The sequence below is a fragment of the Pseudorasbora parva genome, chromosome 19 (genome assembly GCF_024679245.1).
Source record: "Pseudorasbora parva isolate DD20220531a chromosome 19, ASM2467924v1, whole genome shotgun sequence".
Classification (NCBI taxonomy): domain Eukaryota; kingdom Metazoa; phylum Chordata; class Actinopteri; order Cypriniformes; family Gobionidae; genus Pseudorasbora; species Pseudorasbora parva.
The window spans coordinates 36,315,402-36,335,522 of NC_090190.1; the positions used below are offsets into that span (position 1 = coordinate 36,315,402).

The 20,121-nt window shown below is 39.5% G+C and overlaps 3 protein-coding genes across 6 annotated transcripts in view; 2 read left to right on the plus strand and 1 right to left on the minus strand.

Moving 5' to 3' along the window:
* The window catches only part of si:dkeyp-113d7.10 (zinc finger and SCAN domain-containing protein 16), a 97,889-nt gene that overhangs the window by 26,125 nt on the left and 51,643 nt on the right, over positions 1 to 20,121 (minus strand). The gene's annotated exons all lie outside the window — the stretch shown is intronic.
* Positions 8,144 to 15,045, plus strand: prf1.3 (perforin 1.3). Its single transcript, XM_067426179.1, has 4 exons — positions 8,144 to 8,197; positions 9,315 to 9,822; positions 11,834 to 12,706; positions 13,807 to 15,045. Exons 2-4 carry the CDS (start codon positions 9,320 to 9,322, stop codon positions 14,108 to 14,110), a joined length of 1,680 nt encoding a protein of 559 aa, XP_067282280.1. The 5' UTR covers positions 8,144 to 8,197; positions 9,315 to 9,319; the 3' UTR covers positions 14,111 to 15,045.
* Positions 17,049 to 20,121, plus strand: part of stx1b (syntaxin 1B) — a 51,513-nt gene continuing 48,440 nt past the window's right edge. The window contains exon 1 of the mRNA XM_067426191.1: positions 17,049 to 17,353. Coding sequence (XP_067282292.1) covers positions 17,324 to 17,353 — 30 coding nt within the window. The 5' untranslated portion in view covers positions 17,049 to 17,323. The remainder of the gene's footprint in view (positions 17,354 to 20,121) is intronic.

The window sequence follows — 20,121 nt, forward strand, 5'->3', positions numbered from 1 at the left end:
TACTTCAAAAGGACAGTGAATGTTCACTACATACATGGGTACCAACAACAATAACCGACCAAGGACTGAACAGAACAGGGAGTATAAATACACTGGGTGAAGGAGGGAACTAATAAGACACAGGTGGAGATAAACTAATCCGAGACAAACGAGCAAGGGTGACGACATGACAGAACATAATTGTGACATTACGCCCCCTCGAAAAGGCGCATCCTCGCGCCGTGAGGAAGAAAAACATGAAGAAAAAAGGGGCAGGGGCGGAGGCTTTGGCGGAAGGCGAGAAGCTGGTGACGGGCAGAATCCTGGAGTAGGCGGGCACCGGTGCCAAGGTGGCACTGACGGTGGGAGGATCCAGGGCTGGCTGCGAGGGCGGACGGCACCCTGGGGCCGATCGGGGGAGGCAGAGCCACGGTGGGGGGAGGAACCGGTGAAACAGAGCGGCCGACGGACCAGGGTGACATCGCAGGCTTGGAAGCCTGGCGCTGAGCTCCTGGCTCACGTGACTGAGGTGGTGATGTGGACCCGGATGGCTAGAACGAAGATGTGGTGAGCGAGGCCGACAGGGAGGCTGGAGGAAGGGATAGGGGTGCAGGATGAGGGCGCAGCCCGAATCCCAGAAGTCCCAGGCATAGGCTGTGCGTCGACCGCTGGAGGCCAACCTGGAGTGACGAGGGTGCCCAGCAGAGTTTCTGGGCAGATGGGCCAAGAAGGATAAAGGAGCGGTGAGCCGAGGCGATGGTGACGGGCTGACAGGCCAAGATGGAGTTTTGGGCCTGGAGGCCTGAGGTGTAGCTGGGGACTCAACCTCTAACTTAGCTGGTGGCAGGGAAGCCTGAGGTGCGGATGAGCCTTACGGAATGAGCGGCGGTGGCAGAGTCAAGGAGCTGGATGACACCAGTGGTGCCAATGGATCCAGGGGGCTGGCAACAGCCAGCGATGGAGATGGGATAAGGAGAGACAAGGATACAGGTAGAAGACTTCCAGACAGGACTGGAGAAGATGATGCTGACGATAGGGTGGGGACTAGGGTGGGAAAAGGATCCGCGGACCACAGATCGATCAGGTCTATGTCCGCTCCGGGCTCTGCGTTGGACTGACTTGGCTCGGTCAACTCTGGGGCCTTCGTGTCCTCCAGCAATGACTCTGAAAGCAGTGTTTGAGCACGAAGGTACCTCACGAAACTGATTTTGGACAGACTTCCGAGGCAGTGTAACAGTTTAATAATCTAGAGAATGAGCTAGAAATGGCATTAGAAGTCGAAAACGTTGGTCAAAAACATACATTTATACACAAACTTAACAGAAGCTACAACTTTCTGACGCCATCTTTCTTTTTAACTCAGCTGTCACTGAATGGAACGCATAGGATTGTGGGATATCAAAGTCAGCGAAGGATACATCTATACTGCCTTCAAAAATCTATCTGATGAAGGTCTCTCACAAGACAGGAAGTAAAACTAGCACTGGATTCGGAAACACCTTAATGTCTACCTACCTTGACAGCATTTTTAAGTTTTCGGATGCAATCCATGAATGTAAACATACTACATTCGCCATTTTAGCATTATCTTGTGACCTACCAGTGTCAGTTACGTTGCTTAACTACCATTCACAAATTTTCTCCCATGGCCTCATGGGATAGTAAAATGTCCATTGTTTGCACACTTCAAAATCTTGCAAGAAGTACTTATAAATTAATTTGGACATACTACTTTTGTCATATTCTGTTTTTTGCCTACTATTTAGTAGATGCACTTCAGCCCTGCACTTTATCCATGTGCAAAATTAGCAGTCATGCTATGATGAAAGCACAGTGCTGTGCATGAATATTAATATAGCTACCTTGCTTTGTAACATAATGCAGGTTAATATACATAACCCCAAACCTTCCCCGTATAGTAGAATTTGTAAATTCACAAGCAGTATGACTCCTTCTAAGCCAGTCCTTTAGGGCTAGTCATCGAATGTCTCATTGCATTATTATTAAAATTTATGAGCCAAGCCATGGATAGCAGAATACCACTGAGGCTAAGAAACCATCACATTGTGTTAAACCCGTCAATAGCGTGCCAGTTGGATAAGCCAGTCTGTGATTGGTTCCCGCAGAAGTGTAACAGAAGCAAAGGAAATGAATGTACTGGTTTCCAGACTGAGTTGCAGGGTGAAATCAAATCACCGGCAGATCAGGCTGGGAGTTAGTAGTCAATAGTTTTTTTTTTTATTTAAAGATCGCGTTAGTAATATGCATCTATAGGCGGGTACATAATGCACGTACACAATGCGCTTATTACACACACAGGGATGCACAGCAGCACAAAAACATTTTTAAATATTCAAAATAAAAGGGAACAGCCTGGAACGTGCTTCACTTTCAGTAAGGAAGGTCAATATACATGCTCAGGTGTCGTGTACGAGACTCACTTCTGGTGTTGGCTTAAATTATGCCAGATCGTATATACTGAAAGTGGTGTCTTTACATGTACACAACGCCAGAGCGTGTACATTGACCTTCTTTGCCAGAAGTAAAGCGCATTCCAGGCTGTTGGATATATATTGTTGTATTTGAGGTAAAAAAATAAATAAATAAATACGGTTCAATTTCTCACACAAACTTGATTGTTTTGTGTCTTAAGATATCAATGTGTCGTCATGAACCACAGGGCTCTATGTGCATGTTTTCTAAGCATGTTTTATTTGCTCTCATTGAATTGTTACCCATTTACATGCATTATATATCTGGCGCACAGCAACGGTTGGAGTTAAAAATGTTCATTTATGTTCTACTGAAGAAACAAAGACACCTACATGCACTGGGGGTAAGCCATTAAACATCAAATTTTCATTTTTGGGGTGAACTATCTCTTTAAATATAAATATTTTAGACCAAAATGCAATAGGAAGGAGACTATATAAAAAATAAAAAATAAATAAAAAAGAAGCAGCTTAAATTAGTCCACATTTATTGTAATTGTATGAAAAAGTGATCTGGACAAATTTCTTCAAAATGTTTTTTTTGTGTTCCACGGAAGAAGATACGTGATGGGTTAATGGATCAATTAAGGCATGAGTAAATGATGACAGATTTAATTTTGGGTTAACTATTAATTTATTTGAAATACAAACGTATGGGATCAAAACGTAAAAATAAAAATACATTCATATAGGTTTTTTTTTTAAAGAAGAAAAAAATATTGTGTGCGAATTTCACTTTTAAAGCCCTGGGGTCCTGTGTCACCTCTTGCCAGAATTGTGCCAAATTCTGACCCCTGTCAGATTATTGTTTAGTTTTAGGATTAGGTGTTGTGGTCTGAGGTTAGGGTTAGGGTTAGGCAACCAGGTAGCGGCCTCAACAAGAAGTATAATAATTTGACGGGGAGTTAAATTTGGGCACAGTGACTGCGGTAGCATTGAGATGCAGCTTGGCAGGCGTTTAAGCTAGACTGCAAGTTTCTCCCTTCACTGCCGCTGCACTCAGTGACCTGTACGTGGGTCATAAATTGCAGTACAGAATGCAAAACAACAATCCCTCCTGCAGCAGTGCGCTCACAACAGTCTAGCAATCAATTCAATGGTGTGTTAAAGAAATAGTTCAGCCAAAAATGAAACATCTGTCATCATTTGCTCACCCTCATGTCATCCTGTATGATTTTGTTCCTTTTGTGGAACACAAACTAACAACGTTCCATAAGTCTATATGAATTGGGAATTTTCTTCATATTCTTCCTTTGTGTGATGAGCAGATGATACAAATTTGTAACGGTAAAATGTAAATGACAGATTTTACGTAAGTTATCACTACATCTTGCATTGCATAGTAAAACTTGTTTTCAGATCATAGGCCCATCAGACCGAAGGACTTTTTACAACTGATGTAACATCTGGGTCGGACTTGGCTACGCTGTTAGTGTAAATGGGTTAACCCACATTCCACAGCAAGCGTTCATGGCCTAGATCACAATCAGATCTGATGCTGATGCCTGGCACTGGTAACCGAAGTTACAAGTTCTGTATATTTTGAATGCACAATTGACTTGTGGCGGAAATAGCGCTTTGTTCCTTTAACAAAGTTTGTTCATTACAAATTGGTCAAATACAACTAATTATTTAATTCCCTAATTTAAAGTGGATTTTTGTTGTGCCAGGGGTACCGTGACTGTTTTGATAACTGCTTGGATGAAAAAAAGAAAAGAAAAAAAGAAACAAAAAACAGAAAGTGGCCCGTGGCACACCGAAAACGAGCATCAGAATAAATGAATCTAAATCACATAAAGAGTTTTCATTGCTATGATCAATGGCAGAACGAAACCAATAGCGAAACCTTATTGTTCTTGAGGATAGGATGAAAAAGTCTGTTAAAAGCTTACTTTCTTACTATTCAAATTCATTTGCATTTACCACAACTCACTCATATTTTTAATTATTTAAAATCTTAATCTTATTTAATCCTAATTAGTTTCATTTTGAATAAATCAAGCTATTGTTTGGCTTAGTTAAAACATACTGGGCATAGTTGGTATTTTATATGTAATTCCATCATGTAGGAGAAAATGACTGAATACATCAAAATGTCATGATATCTGAAAGAATAAACATTGAAATTCCCCTCATAGTGGTTTGGTCTCTTCTGACCTACATTGATCTTCAGGTAGATGTTCTGAGGGGATAAAGTAATAAGCCACCAGAGCAGTGCGATAAGTCTCTCTGGAGGAGTCAGCCTGTTCCTCATCCCACAAAAAAACATCAGCTGCATAATCAATCTGCAAAGAGTCAAGGTATTATTTCTGTCACCTCAAGTGACCTTTTTAAATATACCATGTGGAAAAATCTGTCATGCTGGAATTGAACACTTGGCAGATCATTTTGACTTATTTGCCAGCCACTTTTGGCAAGCTACCTGCTTGCACTTTGTCTCGGATTGCACTTTGGCCCTGTTTACACCTGGTATTAAGATGAGTTTTGGTCAGTCAGACCACAAGTAGGATTACACCATAGACTGTAAAAAAATATGGATGTAGTGTCCGTGACGTTTAAAAGCGTTCTAAAGCATAAAGTAGGGGCGAGCTGGGCGTCGCATCTTGCGAGTGAGTCATCGCAAGCCACTCCCGGATAACAGAAAATGGGAAAGAGGCGGGACGTGGGCAGAGCTTAGGTGACGCAATGACTATAGACATCGGATAAATGGCTATCCACCTGTCACTCAAAGTGGCCATGCCCTTAATTATGCAGAACTTTAAGGCTTTATATAACGTAAACAAATGAGTTATAAAAAAATTCACCCCCGTCACAGTTGTCATCAAGGTCAAAATTAGCCGTAAAGGCCAAAACCACAATTTGTACCAGGCTGTAAACATGTTTTTTTCTGCTGTAAAGTTGGGCATTTTAACATGGGGCTCAATTAGATTCTGCTCCCTTCTGGAACCTGTCCCTAGATGCCAGTTGATTTGCAAATGAATTGCAGTTTACATTACTTCCGTATTGGTTTTAAGAGAGATTGCGGGAGGTTGCCGCTTGGTTTACACCTGGTGATTTAATCCATCTCTTTTGGAACCACTTCGTTCCTGATTCTTCGAGGGGGGGTAAATGTGTTTTTTTTTTTCAAATCCTGAAATAGCGTGCTTCCCATAATTTTTATGCATTAGGTAGAGAGTAGTCTTTTGTGGTTGTTCAAACATCTACACTACAACTACACTACACTACGAAAGCAGTTTGTGGCACCTTGACGTAACATGATCCTTTTAGGCCCTGTAGGTTGCGAGGTGGAGCCCTCATGGATCAAACTTGATGGTCCAGCACCTTCCACAGATGTTCAACTGGATTGAGATTTGAAAAATGTGTAGGCCAGGTCAACACCTTGAACTCTTTGTTCTGTTCCTCAAACAATTTTGGAACAATATGTGCAGTGTGGCAGAGTGCATTATCCTGCTGAAAGAGGGCACTTCCACCAAGGAACACCATTATCATGAAGGGGTGCCTCTGGTCTGCAACAATGTGGCACGTCAAATTTACATCTACATTAATGGCGGACCCAGGGTTTCCTTGCAGAACATTGCCCAGAGCATCACACTCACTCTACCAGCTTGTCTACTTCCCACAGTGCATCCTGTTGCCGTCACTTCTCTAGGTCAACACACACATAAATGCTGTTCACGTAAACGGGACTCATCAAACCAAACAACCTTCTTCCACTGCTCCAAGGTCCAGTTTAGACTCTCACGTGCCAATTGTAGGTGCTTTCGACTGTGGACAGAGGTTATCATAGGCACTCTGATTGGTTTGCAGTAATGTAGCCCCAAACACAGCAGAGAGAGATGCACTCTGCATCAGATGTGTTACACATTAAAAAAAATTGTGACTAGTGCCACAGTAGACCTTCTGTTATCTATAACCATATGGGTTAGTCTTCGTTGCCTTCGTGCATTGATGAGCCTTTTTTGTGGTTTGTTCCTTTCTCGAACACTATTGTTAATTCTCAGCACTGCTGACCAGGCGCAACGAACATATTTGCCATTTCAGAGATATTCTGACACCTTGGCATTACAATTTGCCCCTTTGCAAAGTCTCTCAGATCTTTATTTCTGCCCATTTCTCCTGCATCCAACATAATGATCATGAGAATTGATTGTTTGCTACCATCTAATCTACCCAGACCTTAATATGTGGCCTTGTAAGGAGATGATCGATGATTTTCGCTTTGCCTGTGACTGATCATGATGTTTTGGCTCATCTGTGCATAAAAACATCACAAATGTAAATCCAAATGTATGTTAAACAGCAATTTTTACTTTTTGTAAAAGACCTTTAAAAGGTATTCAAAGAGGAGAGTGGTCTTTTTTGTAATCACGTTTTGCAGCTCTTTTCATGCCCAAGAAGCATAAAAAGAGAAAGCAGTTTTACCAAATTCGGATTGCACCCTCGGGACTTAATAAATTTGTAGATTTAGTACTATAATGGTTGCTATGATAAGATTTATGAACAGTGCAATTGAATAAATGTGATTCAATAAATGTGCAATGGTTTAAACTAAAGAGTCAAAGCCTAATGGTTTTTGAATGCTTTGATGGTATTGTTACAGAGGAACAGCGGTTTACACCATTTCTGCAGGCATAGCAGTTGAGAGGTGTGAAGAACTTCAGTTTCTCTCAAAAATGATTAGTCAGATATTCACCCCTCGATTATGAATGCTGATAAGTTCAATACATGCACCAACTGAAGTCGGTCAAGAATACTCAAAGATCTTGGTATAATAAAAGTCATTACATGTGAGATAAATGCAGGGCAAAACCCAAGTGTCCATAAGAACAATCATATGGATCCTATTCACATAGATTCAATGTTGTATACTAGTAAACCTTACTATGAGGTCCAACAATGTGTGAAATCGTAAGTGGTTGGGTCATTCCTCGAAAATCCCTGAGAGTGCAGAGAATCGAGACTGGCCCTTTCCCGATGTCTTGGTAGGATTTTTCATCTAAGTAAGATAAGAACCAATCGAGTACAGATCCAGAGATGCCAATCGCAGCCAGTGCGAAGGTCAACAGTCTGCAATGTAATGCATTAGAGCAGACTGAATCAAGACTGATATCAAATCTTGATTGGTATGACCCTGCCGTGTGAGCTTCACTAGTATAAGACTATATGTCATGATTAATTTGCAGTAAGTGCACCTCATTGCCATTGAGAAATACAGGCTACAATACAAAACCTAGCCTTAAAAGTATTCTCCTGCTTACCGTTACATCTATGCTGCAGTTATGTTTTATGGCATATCATACTGAAACATTGTTTTAATCATTTTGATGTTTTATCATCCATCAAGTAAAAATTACATTTCTGAAATTAAGTAACAAAAGTGTTATTGATTTTATTGATTGCATCGATGACCTGAGAAGAGTTTAAAATAACTCTATTCCTTACAAATCAAACAATCTGATATTTTATGATTTCTTTTAAATATAAAAGAGCAAATACTCGTATAATAATACCCATAAAGATGTTACAAAAGGCTAAAAAAGTTTTTCTGTATATGTGCTTGTGTCTTTGTGTTGTGGAAAGAAAGTGTGACATAACTGGTGTTTCTGAGTCTGCTCTTTTTTGTTCCACCCCCTTTTTTTTCTAACATAAGGGTTATTTAACTGCATCTCCTGCCCTGCCCTACCCTGCCCTGCCCTGCGAAGGCGGTTAAGAAACGTCTCTGCAAGGTAAATGTCAATTGTTTGCTTGATATTTTTATATTTTGTATAATTAAGAATAATTTTTCTAAAAATAAATGTCTGTCTTTGGTACAGTGTAGAATAAATAAGTGTTAAATTAGAGCACTACTGATAAAGATTTCTGATAAAGGAAAGATTTCTTACATTTTTAATCTTAAACCAAGGGTGGTTTCATTGCATTGAATCATGGGAATGTCCATTTTCTGCTGGGTTTAAAAGTGGATTTATTTAGTGGGTATTTTAAATAACAGATCAGATCACTTACTTGCATCATAAGTTTGGACAAACTTTGAATTTTAAATGTTTCTTATTATCTACCAAACCTTTTTATCTATTCTATAGACTTCCTGTACGCTTGAAAGTAGTATAAATTGTGATATAAATATAAAGAAAGTTACATCCTGCATCCTTCTGGAGATGATTACATGATTTTACTCCTTCAAAAATCATGTAAAAACAGATTACTTTAAAATGTAGTAAAGGTTTATGTAGAACACCAGAATTGGTATTGTTTAATTATCTGTGAACCCTACACAGTTTTTTTTAGTGTTGGTGAAGGAAATTATATTTGTTGCACTCCAAATAAATATGCATTTATCGATAATTAGCCTGGTTTCCACTGCAGATTTGCACAAAACCTTTGCTATATATATTTTTAAGTGTTGATTAAAAACTATTGCAAATTGCCTGCATTTCCATTTACAGTTCCAAAAAAATAAAAAAATTATATATATATATATATATATATATATATATATATATATATGTTTCCATTGCAGTATTGTGAAATATTTATTTTTCGAATTGCCTGAAAAACCACCATACGATCGTAAAAACGTTTGCGATATATAGGAATTTTTGCGCATGTGATGCGTTTCCATTAGCCGTGTTTTCAATTCACAGTTTCAATATGCCCAATTTGAAGGGTACTGGAAACAGCTACTGACAAATCAAAATATTAGTAACCTGTATATAAATATGTATGGAAATACTTAATTTGATATTTTGTTATAAATAATGTAAAGACACCGAAATTTTTACATGTTAAGCATCCAAATACTTTTCGATTAGTTAATCAATTTGAATTTTCCTTTCTTTCCTGCAGTACAAATGGCTCCTCTTCTGTTGCTCCTCTTTCTTCCTTTTGCCCTGTGTTGTGAAACGGTCCCCAGCACAGAGTGTGAGAAGCTTAAATTTGTGCCTGGGCACAATTTGGTGGGAGAGGGCTTTGACATTGTGCGGATGAAGACCACCGGAGCTTTTGTGGTGGATGTGCGGACCTACACGAATGGAGGAGAGCATGGAAACTGCACCGCGTGTGAGAACAAATTGCTCAACGAGAAGCAGAAGTTGCCAACTTCTGTGATCGACTGGCGCATCAAGGTGCAGTGCCGTCGCAGCCTCAGTGCCAAGATTTATGAAACTGCAAGCTCCGTTCTTAAGGACACCACCAGTTCAGCCAGTGTCAGCTGGAAGGTTGGCCTGAGTGTGCCGATGGTGGCAGGTGTGGCTGTCGGTGGCACTCATTCGCGTTCAGCCAGGTTTGCCAAGAGCCACGCAGCTCAAGACAAGTTCTCCTACACAAGCCACACCTTCTCCTGTCGCTATTACTCGTAAGTCCTGGCCGTAGTGTGTGTGTGTGTGTGTGTGTGCGTGCGCACTCTTAAAAGGTTGTTTGTTGGTATCATTGGTTCCATGAAGGAGCTTTAACATCCATGATACCTTTTCAGGTTCTTTAAAGTAGAAAAATGTTCTTCAAAGAAAAAAAAAAATAAACAAAATTATTTAAAAAAAACTTCACGAAAATGTTCTTTGGGGAACCAAAAATATTTATGCATTGCTTTGAGAACACCCTTTTTTTTGGAACCTGTGTGTGTGCGTGCGTGCGTGTGCGCTGGTAATCACTACATTATGGGGACAAAATGTCCCCACAAAGATGGCAATATCCGAAATCCTTGTCCTTGTGGGAACATTTTTTGAACCCCATGAGGAAAGCATCTTATAAATCATACAGAAGGAGTTTTTTGGAGAAAATAAAAATGCTGAATGTTTTCTGTGATGGGTAGTTTAGGGGCAGGGGCAGTGTAGGGGGATAGAAAATACGGTTTGTACGGTATAAAATTCAATAGGCTGCTTGCAGTTGTTTATTTTTAACTATTGCTGCTGTCTTTTGACATTTTTAATTGTTAAAAACAAAAACTGGCTAATGAGAATTTTGATTTTCTTTCTCATAAAGAAAAAATCCTGGGTCATTTTAAACCCTGCTCTGGGTCAAGCAACACTTTCAAAGTGTTAACCCTGAATTATGTGATTCTAGAACGTTACGGTGCTGCTTAGCAATATATAACGAACCATAGACTAAACAGTGCTCAGCTCATTAAATATTCAGTCAGAGACTTTTACAAGACATTTAGTTTCAGTATCTGTGAAAAACAACTGCAATTTATGCAAATACTTCAACTAGCAGTACACCTTATTTAGATCATCGGCTCATTAGACTCCAAGAACTGAACTGAGGGTTTTAGATAAAGAAGACATACAAAATGAGCATGAGGATGAATAATGAGGACCAGAGATGAGAACCGTTGAAAAAAGCCTTATGTTTAGATGAAAAGTATTATTTTGCAGTATTTAAAGGGTTAGTTCACCCAAGAATGCTGAATAAAGTGGTATTTTTTGTTATTTTTTAACCAAAATGTAATGTCGAGGCTTCAAAAGAGTCTAACTAACGAACTGATGTTACATATGGACTACTTTGATGAAGTTTTCATTCCCTTCTGGACGTGGACAGCAAGTGGGCATACACTTACATTCAAAGGACAGAAAGGCCTCGGACTAAATCTAAAATATCTTAAACTGTGTTCTGAGGATGAACGGAGGTCTTACGGGTGTGGAGTCATTAATGAAAGAAATTTCATTTTCGGGTGAACTAACCCTTTAAGCAGATTTACTTTTCCACAAATACAAAAACTAATAGGGAATTGTGAGAATAAAATTATTAGAATTAAAATTGTTTCTAATATGAAATAGAAATAGACTTTTTTTTTCACTTTTGAAATATATATAAGGTTACAATTATCAAATGTAAGTTCACAATTAAAAATACTTTTTTTTTGTTTTTTTGCATTTTTTGAGACAGATGAGACATAGGGTAGTGCCATATTTAGTTTTTGACATAAATGAAAGCAAGTCTGGGGCACATGTTCAATGGATTGTACCGTTGACAACATGCTAGTTGTTCTGCTGACAAAACCCTACAAACTTTGAGTAGATACGATTGTAAAATATAAAAAAAATAACTTACAAAAAGTGGTCTAGGACCTTTATATAGATCGTGCCATTGTAAATACTAAGTCTATCCCTCACAGTCTTGTTTTCATCTGCCTAAAATTCAATATGGCGTCTACCCTGACTAAGGTCTATAAACTCAACAATTACCTTTTCAAATTGTTTAACTTTAAGGCAGAAACAGCAAATATTGAAACATTTGAAAAATATTGATATGAAAAATATTGAAGCAAATATAGAAACAAATATTGAACGGTGTGATATGTGTTATGAGATAACCCAGGATTACATTACTAACATGAAACACGTAAAGTCTTTTTTCTCTCTTTTTATCAGATTTCGTCTTCATGCTCGTCCCCCACTGACCAAAGAATTTGCCGGATCCATCAGTTCACTTCCTGCTAAATATGACAGCAAATCAGAAGCTGCATATAACCATTTTATTTCTATCTATGGAACACATTTCTTGCGAAGAGTCGACCTGGGCGGCCGCGTACAGTCAACCACTGCTGTAAAGACCTGCCAGGTTTCCATGACGGGTCTCTCGGTACAGGACGTGAGCAACTGCTTATCGGCGGAGGCATCCGGCGTCATTAAGGGCGTGAAGGTGAGCGCGCAAGCAAGCTACTGCAAAGCCAAGCAACAGAAACTGCAGAGAGGCAACACCTTCAGTGCCTCATTTTCCGACCGCGTCACTGAAATATTGGGCGGCAATGGCGAGCAGCAAGATATCCTCTTCAATCCAAGCAACAAAAGTGGCTATGGCATGTGGCTCAAATCACTAAAGAAAATTCCTGGAGTAGTATCCTACACCTTGACCTCATTGCATATGCTCGTGAAAAACGACTCGGCTAGACGAGCCAGTCTGCAAGCTGCCATCAGCAAATACATCATACAAAGAGCCATATCAACCGCTTGCCCCTCTAGTTGCAAAGTGGGCAAGCGGCAGAATAATTGTGCATGCAAATGCAGCGGTCATCAAAGAGTTAATAGTAACTGCTGTCCGAGTCAGCCAGGAGTGGCCACGTTGAATGTGATCGTGAAGAGTGCTGCGGCATTATGGGGCGACGTGTTCTCTAAAACTGATGGTTATGTTAAAGTGTTCTACGCAGGGTCTGCAAAGGCTGAAACCCCTGTGATTTGGAACAACAACTTCCCTCAATGGAACTACCAGTTAAATATTGGAACTGTGGATCTGACTCAAAGACAGTAAGTAATTATGTTTGCAAAACTACGATTTCGTAATCATAGTCTCAGTTGCGCTCAGCAATTCTGTAGATGCTGAAAACACATGATAATGTTCTAAAGAAGTCTGTAAACTTCCAAGTTGAAATTTTGTGAAACTTTAAATTCAAATAATACGTGTGTCGTGTTAGTGTTGTCAAAACTATCGATATCTATCGATCCTGAAATAGCTGAAATGGTTACAATACTCCTGTTTGCAGTATCAATACACTGATACCAGCTGTGCGTTGACGCTCTCACAACCACACACCCTGATTTAGTTAGACGTGTTCCTGGGTCAACATATTTTGTTGATCCTGGAATACCACTTATGTAGAAGCACCTAACCCTGGTTGTAAGTCTAAACTTAAACTTAACTGTAAACGTCCCTTGAATCCGATTGGTTGATTGCAATGTTGTTCCAGGATCAACAAATGATGCTTTTCCACTGCATGGTACGACTCGTTTGGCTCGCTTAAATAGTACCATATCGGTTGAGGTTCCAAAACGTGCCGTACTGATACTAAAATGTAGTGTAAACACAGATCAGAGAATCATCACTACCATTATGCTTTTGTGAGAGTGATATGGCAATTGAGACCCTAAACACATTGCCAAATGCAAGATTAGTTTACCCTTGTGCGCTGTCGGGTCAAACCAAGTGATGTCGTAGCTTACACTTTGTCGTACGAGTTCCCAAACTCTCGTTCTTTTTAGCAGTATTGCTGCTATCAGCCTCCTTTGAAACAAACTTCTTCGTCTCGCAGACAAAAACATTCGCATGCCGAGAAGTAGAGGCGGCGCAACTATAACGATCATTCTAAATTATTTGAAGCAGTACTAACTGCAGTGGAAAAGCAAGCCGAGCCGAGTCGGTAAGATCACTTGGAAAAATCAAGTTCTCTCATATAGCCGCCCGCCTCTCAAACAGATAATAACAAATTATCTGTATGGCGGTATGTATGGTTCTCCACATGGTTATCAAAAATGGTATCGAATATTGATATTTTTCAAGGTATTGTATCGAAGTTGGAAATTCCATTATCATGACATTACTTAATGTTATGTCCATTCTCTTCTTACAGGCCCTTGAAATTTGAGGTGTGGGACCGTGACAACCGGTTTGATGATGATCTTTTGGGAACGGGTATTGTTGTACCATCAAAAGGCATCAATGTGGCGAAGAGTTTTGGATTCAAGCATGGCTCTCTTTTGATCTACTACACTGCAAAGTGTGGACCAAGTCTTACAGGGTCTTTTTGTGAAAAATACTCTCCTACGCCAGGTGGTGATGGTACTAAACTAAACTATTACCAGCCATATGACAGACTGCAGCCAATTTTGTTTAAAAATTCCAATGACTTTGCAAGAAATATGTCTTTCCTGTAATACAACAACTGTAGAATGTAAAGAAACTATTGATGAAAGGCTGCAACATACTCTGCAAGAACAGAGAAAAAGTTCTCGCTCCCAGGGCTGCGAGATCAAAATTACGTCATTTTGTTCTCGCAGCCCGGGTTTGGGAGTACTCGCAGCTTGTTCTCGACACATCACCTGAGCAGAACTTTTTTCTTGCGGGTGTCCGAGAACTATTGTGTGATTGGTCATACATTTAAAGTGGGCATGGTTAATGCGGAGAAACGCAGATGATCGGCACCTGCTTTTCTCGTGAAGTATGAATGCACTAGCCAGAACGAACTTTGTTCTTGTTCTTGCCGCTTCGAGAAAACGAACAAATGTCTTTGTTCTTGCAGAGTATGTTCCAAGCTTAAGGGTCTTCTGAGATAACGAAGTGTATAAAAATGGCCATAGGCTATTTGCGATATTTGGCAAAGATACATATTGAAAAGTGTTATCATAAATTAAATACCACTGTCATTGTCACAAATTTACAAAACCTTTTTTTTTTTTTTTTACTTTTAATATATTTTATCTTTTAAATAAAAAAAATATATCTGATTCTTACAAATATTTTTGCAATATATAATTTAGTTGTAATTTTGTATGTATTTTATACAATGACCCTCAATAAATTTAAAACAGCAATGCAAAACTTTTTTGACATTTTTGTCTCTTTAGTATCTTTTTTTAAGCTGCTTATTTCACTCATTATATAGGCTGAAATAGATTTGTGAATTATTATAACAATTTAAATTAAATGCCACATAAAAAACAGGGGAAAATGGAAAATAATGGTTCTGATGAATCAGGAGAGTAGACATTTGTTGTAAAAATTAAAAACACATGTTTAGATGAAGTACAATTATGCATTGATGGTTTTAAGTCACATTCAAGGCATGGCGGAAGATACATTGAGCATGAAGAAACTGCTATCTGTCACCTTTCTAAATGAGATGACATTAAAATTACAAATCTTTTTGGCAACACAAAAATTGCAGTCTTTTTTTGAACCAAACAGTGCCCCCTGTATAAAACATATTGCTTTACACAAGAAGCATCTCCTAAAGGCCTTCCTCTACAGTTTAAACATTTTAGGCCCAAACCTCCCTAAAGCTGGTTTGTGATAATTACCATTGTTAAAGGCTTTATGAACATTAGTGTGAATTTAACAAACACACACGAATATTGTTGTTCAGTGGGGTTTATAATTAAAAACCTTGTGGTCAAAAGCAAGTAGTGTGCTATATTTAAACAACCAACTGAATTGAAAGCTCTTAGATTAACAAACATCTTCAATGCCAATAAAACGATAATGACATTAAAATAATATTTTGTGTATAATGCACAAATTTCCTCTAACAGAAACATTTGATCAAAAGGAAAGAAAAAATAAAACATTCAAAAAGTAATTTATTTGCACTTGAACAAAACTGCTTTGTATATCTCTTCCCCTTAGATTGGGATGTCATCGTCTAATATGGAGCCATTTTAAAATCGTATGGCCCTGGGATGAGCAAAAAGATTTTTATTTTTGACTATATACTTTTCAAATGAGTTCCCACAGTTCACATATCTGAGCTCTGTAGCCCCAGGACAGTGAACTGGGGCAAAAAGATGCACTAAAGATGCACTGAAGATCCCTTCCACCCTGATTTGTTTCCAGAAGCTTCCATTTGCAGATGTTTCAAGCAATCCATACCAAGACCAACAGTCAACCGCAGTATTGCCAACACTGTATCCCTGCTCAACTCAACAGTTTAAGTAGTGTCTCTGTAATATTTAAAAGTCAGCATGAAATCCAAAATGTCCACATTTACTTTTATAATTCATGTCCCTTGCCCTGATCATATTGTCTTTATAATCTTTAATCATACATTGTTCTTCCTATAAAACTACTTTCCTTTTCAAAGATGCTTTTATTGGGTAATGGTTACCATTAATGGCCATAAGTCTTGAATTATTATTATTATTAGACCAAATTAAAAATTAAAAAATTATTTATTAATACTGATGCTCTATCAATAGAATGAATCACATTATAACATTACATTTCTATAGAATTTTTTTTTTTTTAAAGTGAGATTATTTATTTTAAATGAAGAAATGCTAGGTTTTTTAAAAAAAAAACACACATTGGGTTGTAAATGGACAAATCCTGCAACTGGGTTATTTTAACTCAGCAATTAGGTCATTTTATGCAGACACCCGCTGGGTTAAAGCAACCCAATTGCTGTGTTTATCCTTTTTCAACATGTACAAATGGTGAAAGGCACAAGCAGTCCCAAACAGAACTTTGGCTTGGTACTTGAATTTGAATGATGGTGCTCATGAATTCCTGATAGATAAAATGTAGTCCCATTTTACAATTTATTTACCCAATGAACATTGGTTTTTGGAGATATGCCATTAAGCTATATAGTAGGCTAAATCAGGTTGAAATTCGGCTTGACTTTACAAACACCTGGATCCCTTTATATGTTAAGCTATATATTTTCCCCTATATTGTAGAATAATGTGTTGATTGTAACAGTGGAATTCTCTTTACTCGTAACATTACTCGTCGTGACTGTGATGTTTGCATACGAGGTAAATTGATAACTCACACCTATAATGGTGAATAAAGAGAATTCTGAGAACGCATTGTGATTTTCAATGAGACCTACCCCATTAGAATGAAACAGACACGTGTCGAATATTTCGTCAGGCCTACAGGAGGCTCCCGGTTTTGTATCCCGCCTAAAACAAACTACAGTTCCCTACTTATAATGGGGAACGTAGGGCAGTTACGCGCTGCGGAGGCGCGCAGTACAGCAAGCGAGCGGAATGGGGGAGGGGCAGCAGGTAAAGCGAGACGGCGGCGCATGCGCAGAAGCCCTCCAGCCCTCTGCATCGCTCCCCTCCCCCCACCTCTTTTTTTTGCAGCATCAGTACCGCGTTCGGAATCGCATTCGTGTGCTGGAGTCAGAGCGCGCTGCGGGGCATCACTGCACCGCCACGGAGGACACACCATCACAGAACCAGGAACAGGGGAGAGGAAAAAAGGCGTGAAATAGTGCAGAGGGGAAGAAAAGGGCGCTCTTTTTTTCTGAAATCACCGAAATCCGTGGGAAATTAAACAGGAGCCCAGACATTTGCTAATAATAAATACACGAACGCAGCGGACATCTCAAGCTATATTTTTGGCCAGCACGGCGGGGAAAAATGAAGGATCGCACGCAGGAACTACGAAGTGTAAGTCTGTATTTCTGATGCTTTATCGTTCATCTCCTCCCATATTCTCCGTCTCCTCACCGCAACCGGGCGTCAGCAGCTGACATCTCACTGCCGCTCGCTCACGGTTGAACATTTATGGGCATGGTATGGTTTTCGTGCATTTTCCGATATTTTTTTCTCGCTTTTATATTTTTTCGTATATGCAATTCCAAATGTAACCGTCTACCACATCGCACATACATTATGCTTTTAATAGCGGCTCTCACGCGAGCACTGTTCCATGTGCGATGGATCGATGTATCGATCAAATCGGGTTATATGGCGTAATTCGCGAAATGAGCCCCCCCACATTAGCATGCATACAGACTACCTTTGATGCATGTCGCCCAGGAGTGTGATCTAGGGTAGCCTATAGACTGCTGCGGATAGTTAGGCAGTATCCTTACACTGATACGCACCATCCCAATATCTAATTCTATGATCACCACCATGATTAATTATTTATAACATACCTTTTTTTTGTTAAACGAAAATAGCATTCATCCGAACAGGTTCCCTTGTTCCGTACCCCATTAACTCTATTAGATTGTCCCTCCTGCACCAGGAAATTTTGAGTATCTTTACTAAAGCTCCATTCTGGTTACATGTAGGCTCCATCGGACGCATTTGGATCATCAGATGGGATGTGCGATTATTGCAGCACGCATTGTTCCGTTATGGCCCCTATATTAAATATGAAAGGGTGTAATATTGTTGCACATATCGCCCAATTGAGCTAAACGAATAGGCTACAACATGGCCGCCAAAGTATTTCTATTTGTAGTCGCAGCGGTATAGCGACTTAATCGTTTATTTATTTAATTTTTCAGTATTATCGAAGGTGGGTATTGAGACTTTAATGCGTCGCCCAACCTCCACGAATTTTCCGTCGCCAGAGATCAATGGAATATCGTAAAAGGAAACGCCTGAACCCAATGCACTGCACTCATCAGTGTATGCGCGTGTAGCGCGCTTGCGAGGGAGCGAAAGGGGTGGGGGTGGAAGGGAGATATGTACATTAACATGTTTGTAAAAATATCGGCAACTTCACAACCATGCCCAAAGACGTGCATCTTTCTCGATGAGCCACTTTTGCTTCATCATAAAAAGTCATTTGTACAAAAACCCCGACCGGAATCAGTCCAAGACTTTCCTTCTTCCCCTGGAGACCCGGAGCATCTGATATCAGCCGTTGCTTATCAGACGCAATGTAGAAATGTAATCTACAGATAATTGGATTTACAGAATTCGAAATTATACGTGATGCGCGTGCAGACTCCCCAAAGCCGCGCGAGCAGACCCACTGTTAGCTGCTGCTGCCAAATTGCCTTTAAACATATACATCATTAGTCTTGCTTCTAAAGGTGTTAATAGTTCCACGCGAGTGTGATGCGACATGATTGGGCAATAATCGAATTTTATGTAATCGTCAACATCACTGTGACGTATTGGTCGCGCGGTGAGGGAAGTGCACGGGTTACTTGGACTGTGGGCGTGCGCAGGGCGAGCGTGTCTATGCATAGTGGAGACAAGCAAGGATACATCAGACAGAATTCATTGACCTTGCCCATTTCAATATGAGGTTTCATTTGTATAGGGGAGAGATCTGACATTAAATGAATGAGTAAGATTGAATGGGATAATTACAGACTGAAGTATTTCTCATGAAATTGGGCAGGGAAAGCATCATGGTCCACAGTGGCCAAAGCAAACCTTTGGCTCAGGTAAAAAAATTAAAAAATAAAGTCAAGTAAAATAAAAAGTCATGGTACAAGGACTGTAGATTTATGACTTTCATCTGTACTCCAATGAAGACGTCACCACAACAGCCTCAGATAATTAGCACACTTATTTTATTGCCATTGCACGGGCCAGAAGGAACCTGCAGAAAACTGAACAGAATATCAACGGCAGATTGTTTGATCCAGACAGTTGTCGCACAGAAGTTGTCACACAGGCTATATTTTCTCAAAAGTTTCATTAGACAAATGTGAACATTGGTTTCAAACACCAAGTTTAACAAAACACAATATATAATTATACATTAACCTTTCACACTTTTGATGTTTCATATTGTTTTGTGTTTTATAACTCTCTTACTGTTTAACTATAGCCAGAAAAACCAATAGGCCGGTTCCACTTTATATTGTGACAACATGCCCGCTGTATCACAAAAGGTCAATGTGTCTTGATTAAACCTTTTTCCTTGGCAGTGGAAATGTTCAGTGGCTTTTTTGGAACCGAGATTTTATAAGGCATCAGTCTGTACTTAAATCAACTTTCAAAAATAACTCTACCCTAAGAAATATTCACCAGAGTAAAATCTTTGACAGCCTCTGTCTCCCCTAATATATTATGATAAATTGATAATTCAGAGAAGTATTTTCATGAGTGATGCCATGTGATGACTGTGTCTTTTGAAAAGCGGATACAGTTTATGTCAACATTGGAGCGTTAGTGTGACAGAGCAAGCAGGCAATAGATGTTATTAAAAAGCATCACATCTGGACAAAATGGTTCCAAACCCTGATGCTAAACATGCACAATGTATTGCTGTGCTTCACTGTGCCCTGTGATGTCCTTGAGAGAGGCAAGGTTGAATGTCTGTGTCTCTCACCCTCTCTCTCTTCCTTTCTCTGCCTCTCAGCTAACAGGCTTCAGAGGTGAAGTCATATTTACAACTCCTACTTTAAATGATATAGGCGGTGGTGCATCTTTCAGAGTATGGAATACTAAAAGGATAGTTC

Excerpts from the sequence above, each read along its gene's own strand:
- prf1.3 (XM_067426179.1), top strand. The coding sequence starts at position 9,320 with ATGGCTCCTCTTCTGTTGCTCCTCTTTCTTCCTTTTGCCCTGTGTTGT. Across the intron at positions 9,823-11,833 it reads TTCTCCTGTCGCTATTACTC|ATTTCGTCTTCATGCTCGTC; the intron begins GTAAGTCCTGGC and ends TCTTTTTATCAG. Across the intron at positions 12,707-13,806 it reads GTGGATCTGACTCAAAGACA|GCCCTTGAAATTTGAGGTGT; the intron begins GTAAGTAATTAT and ends CTCTTCTTACAG.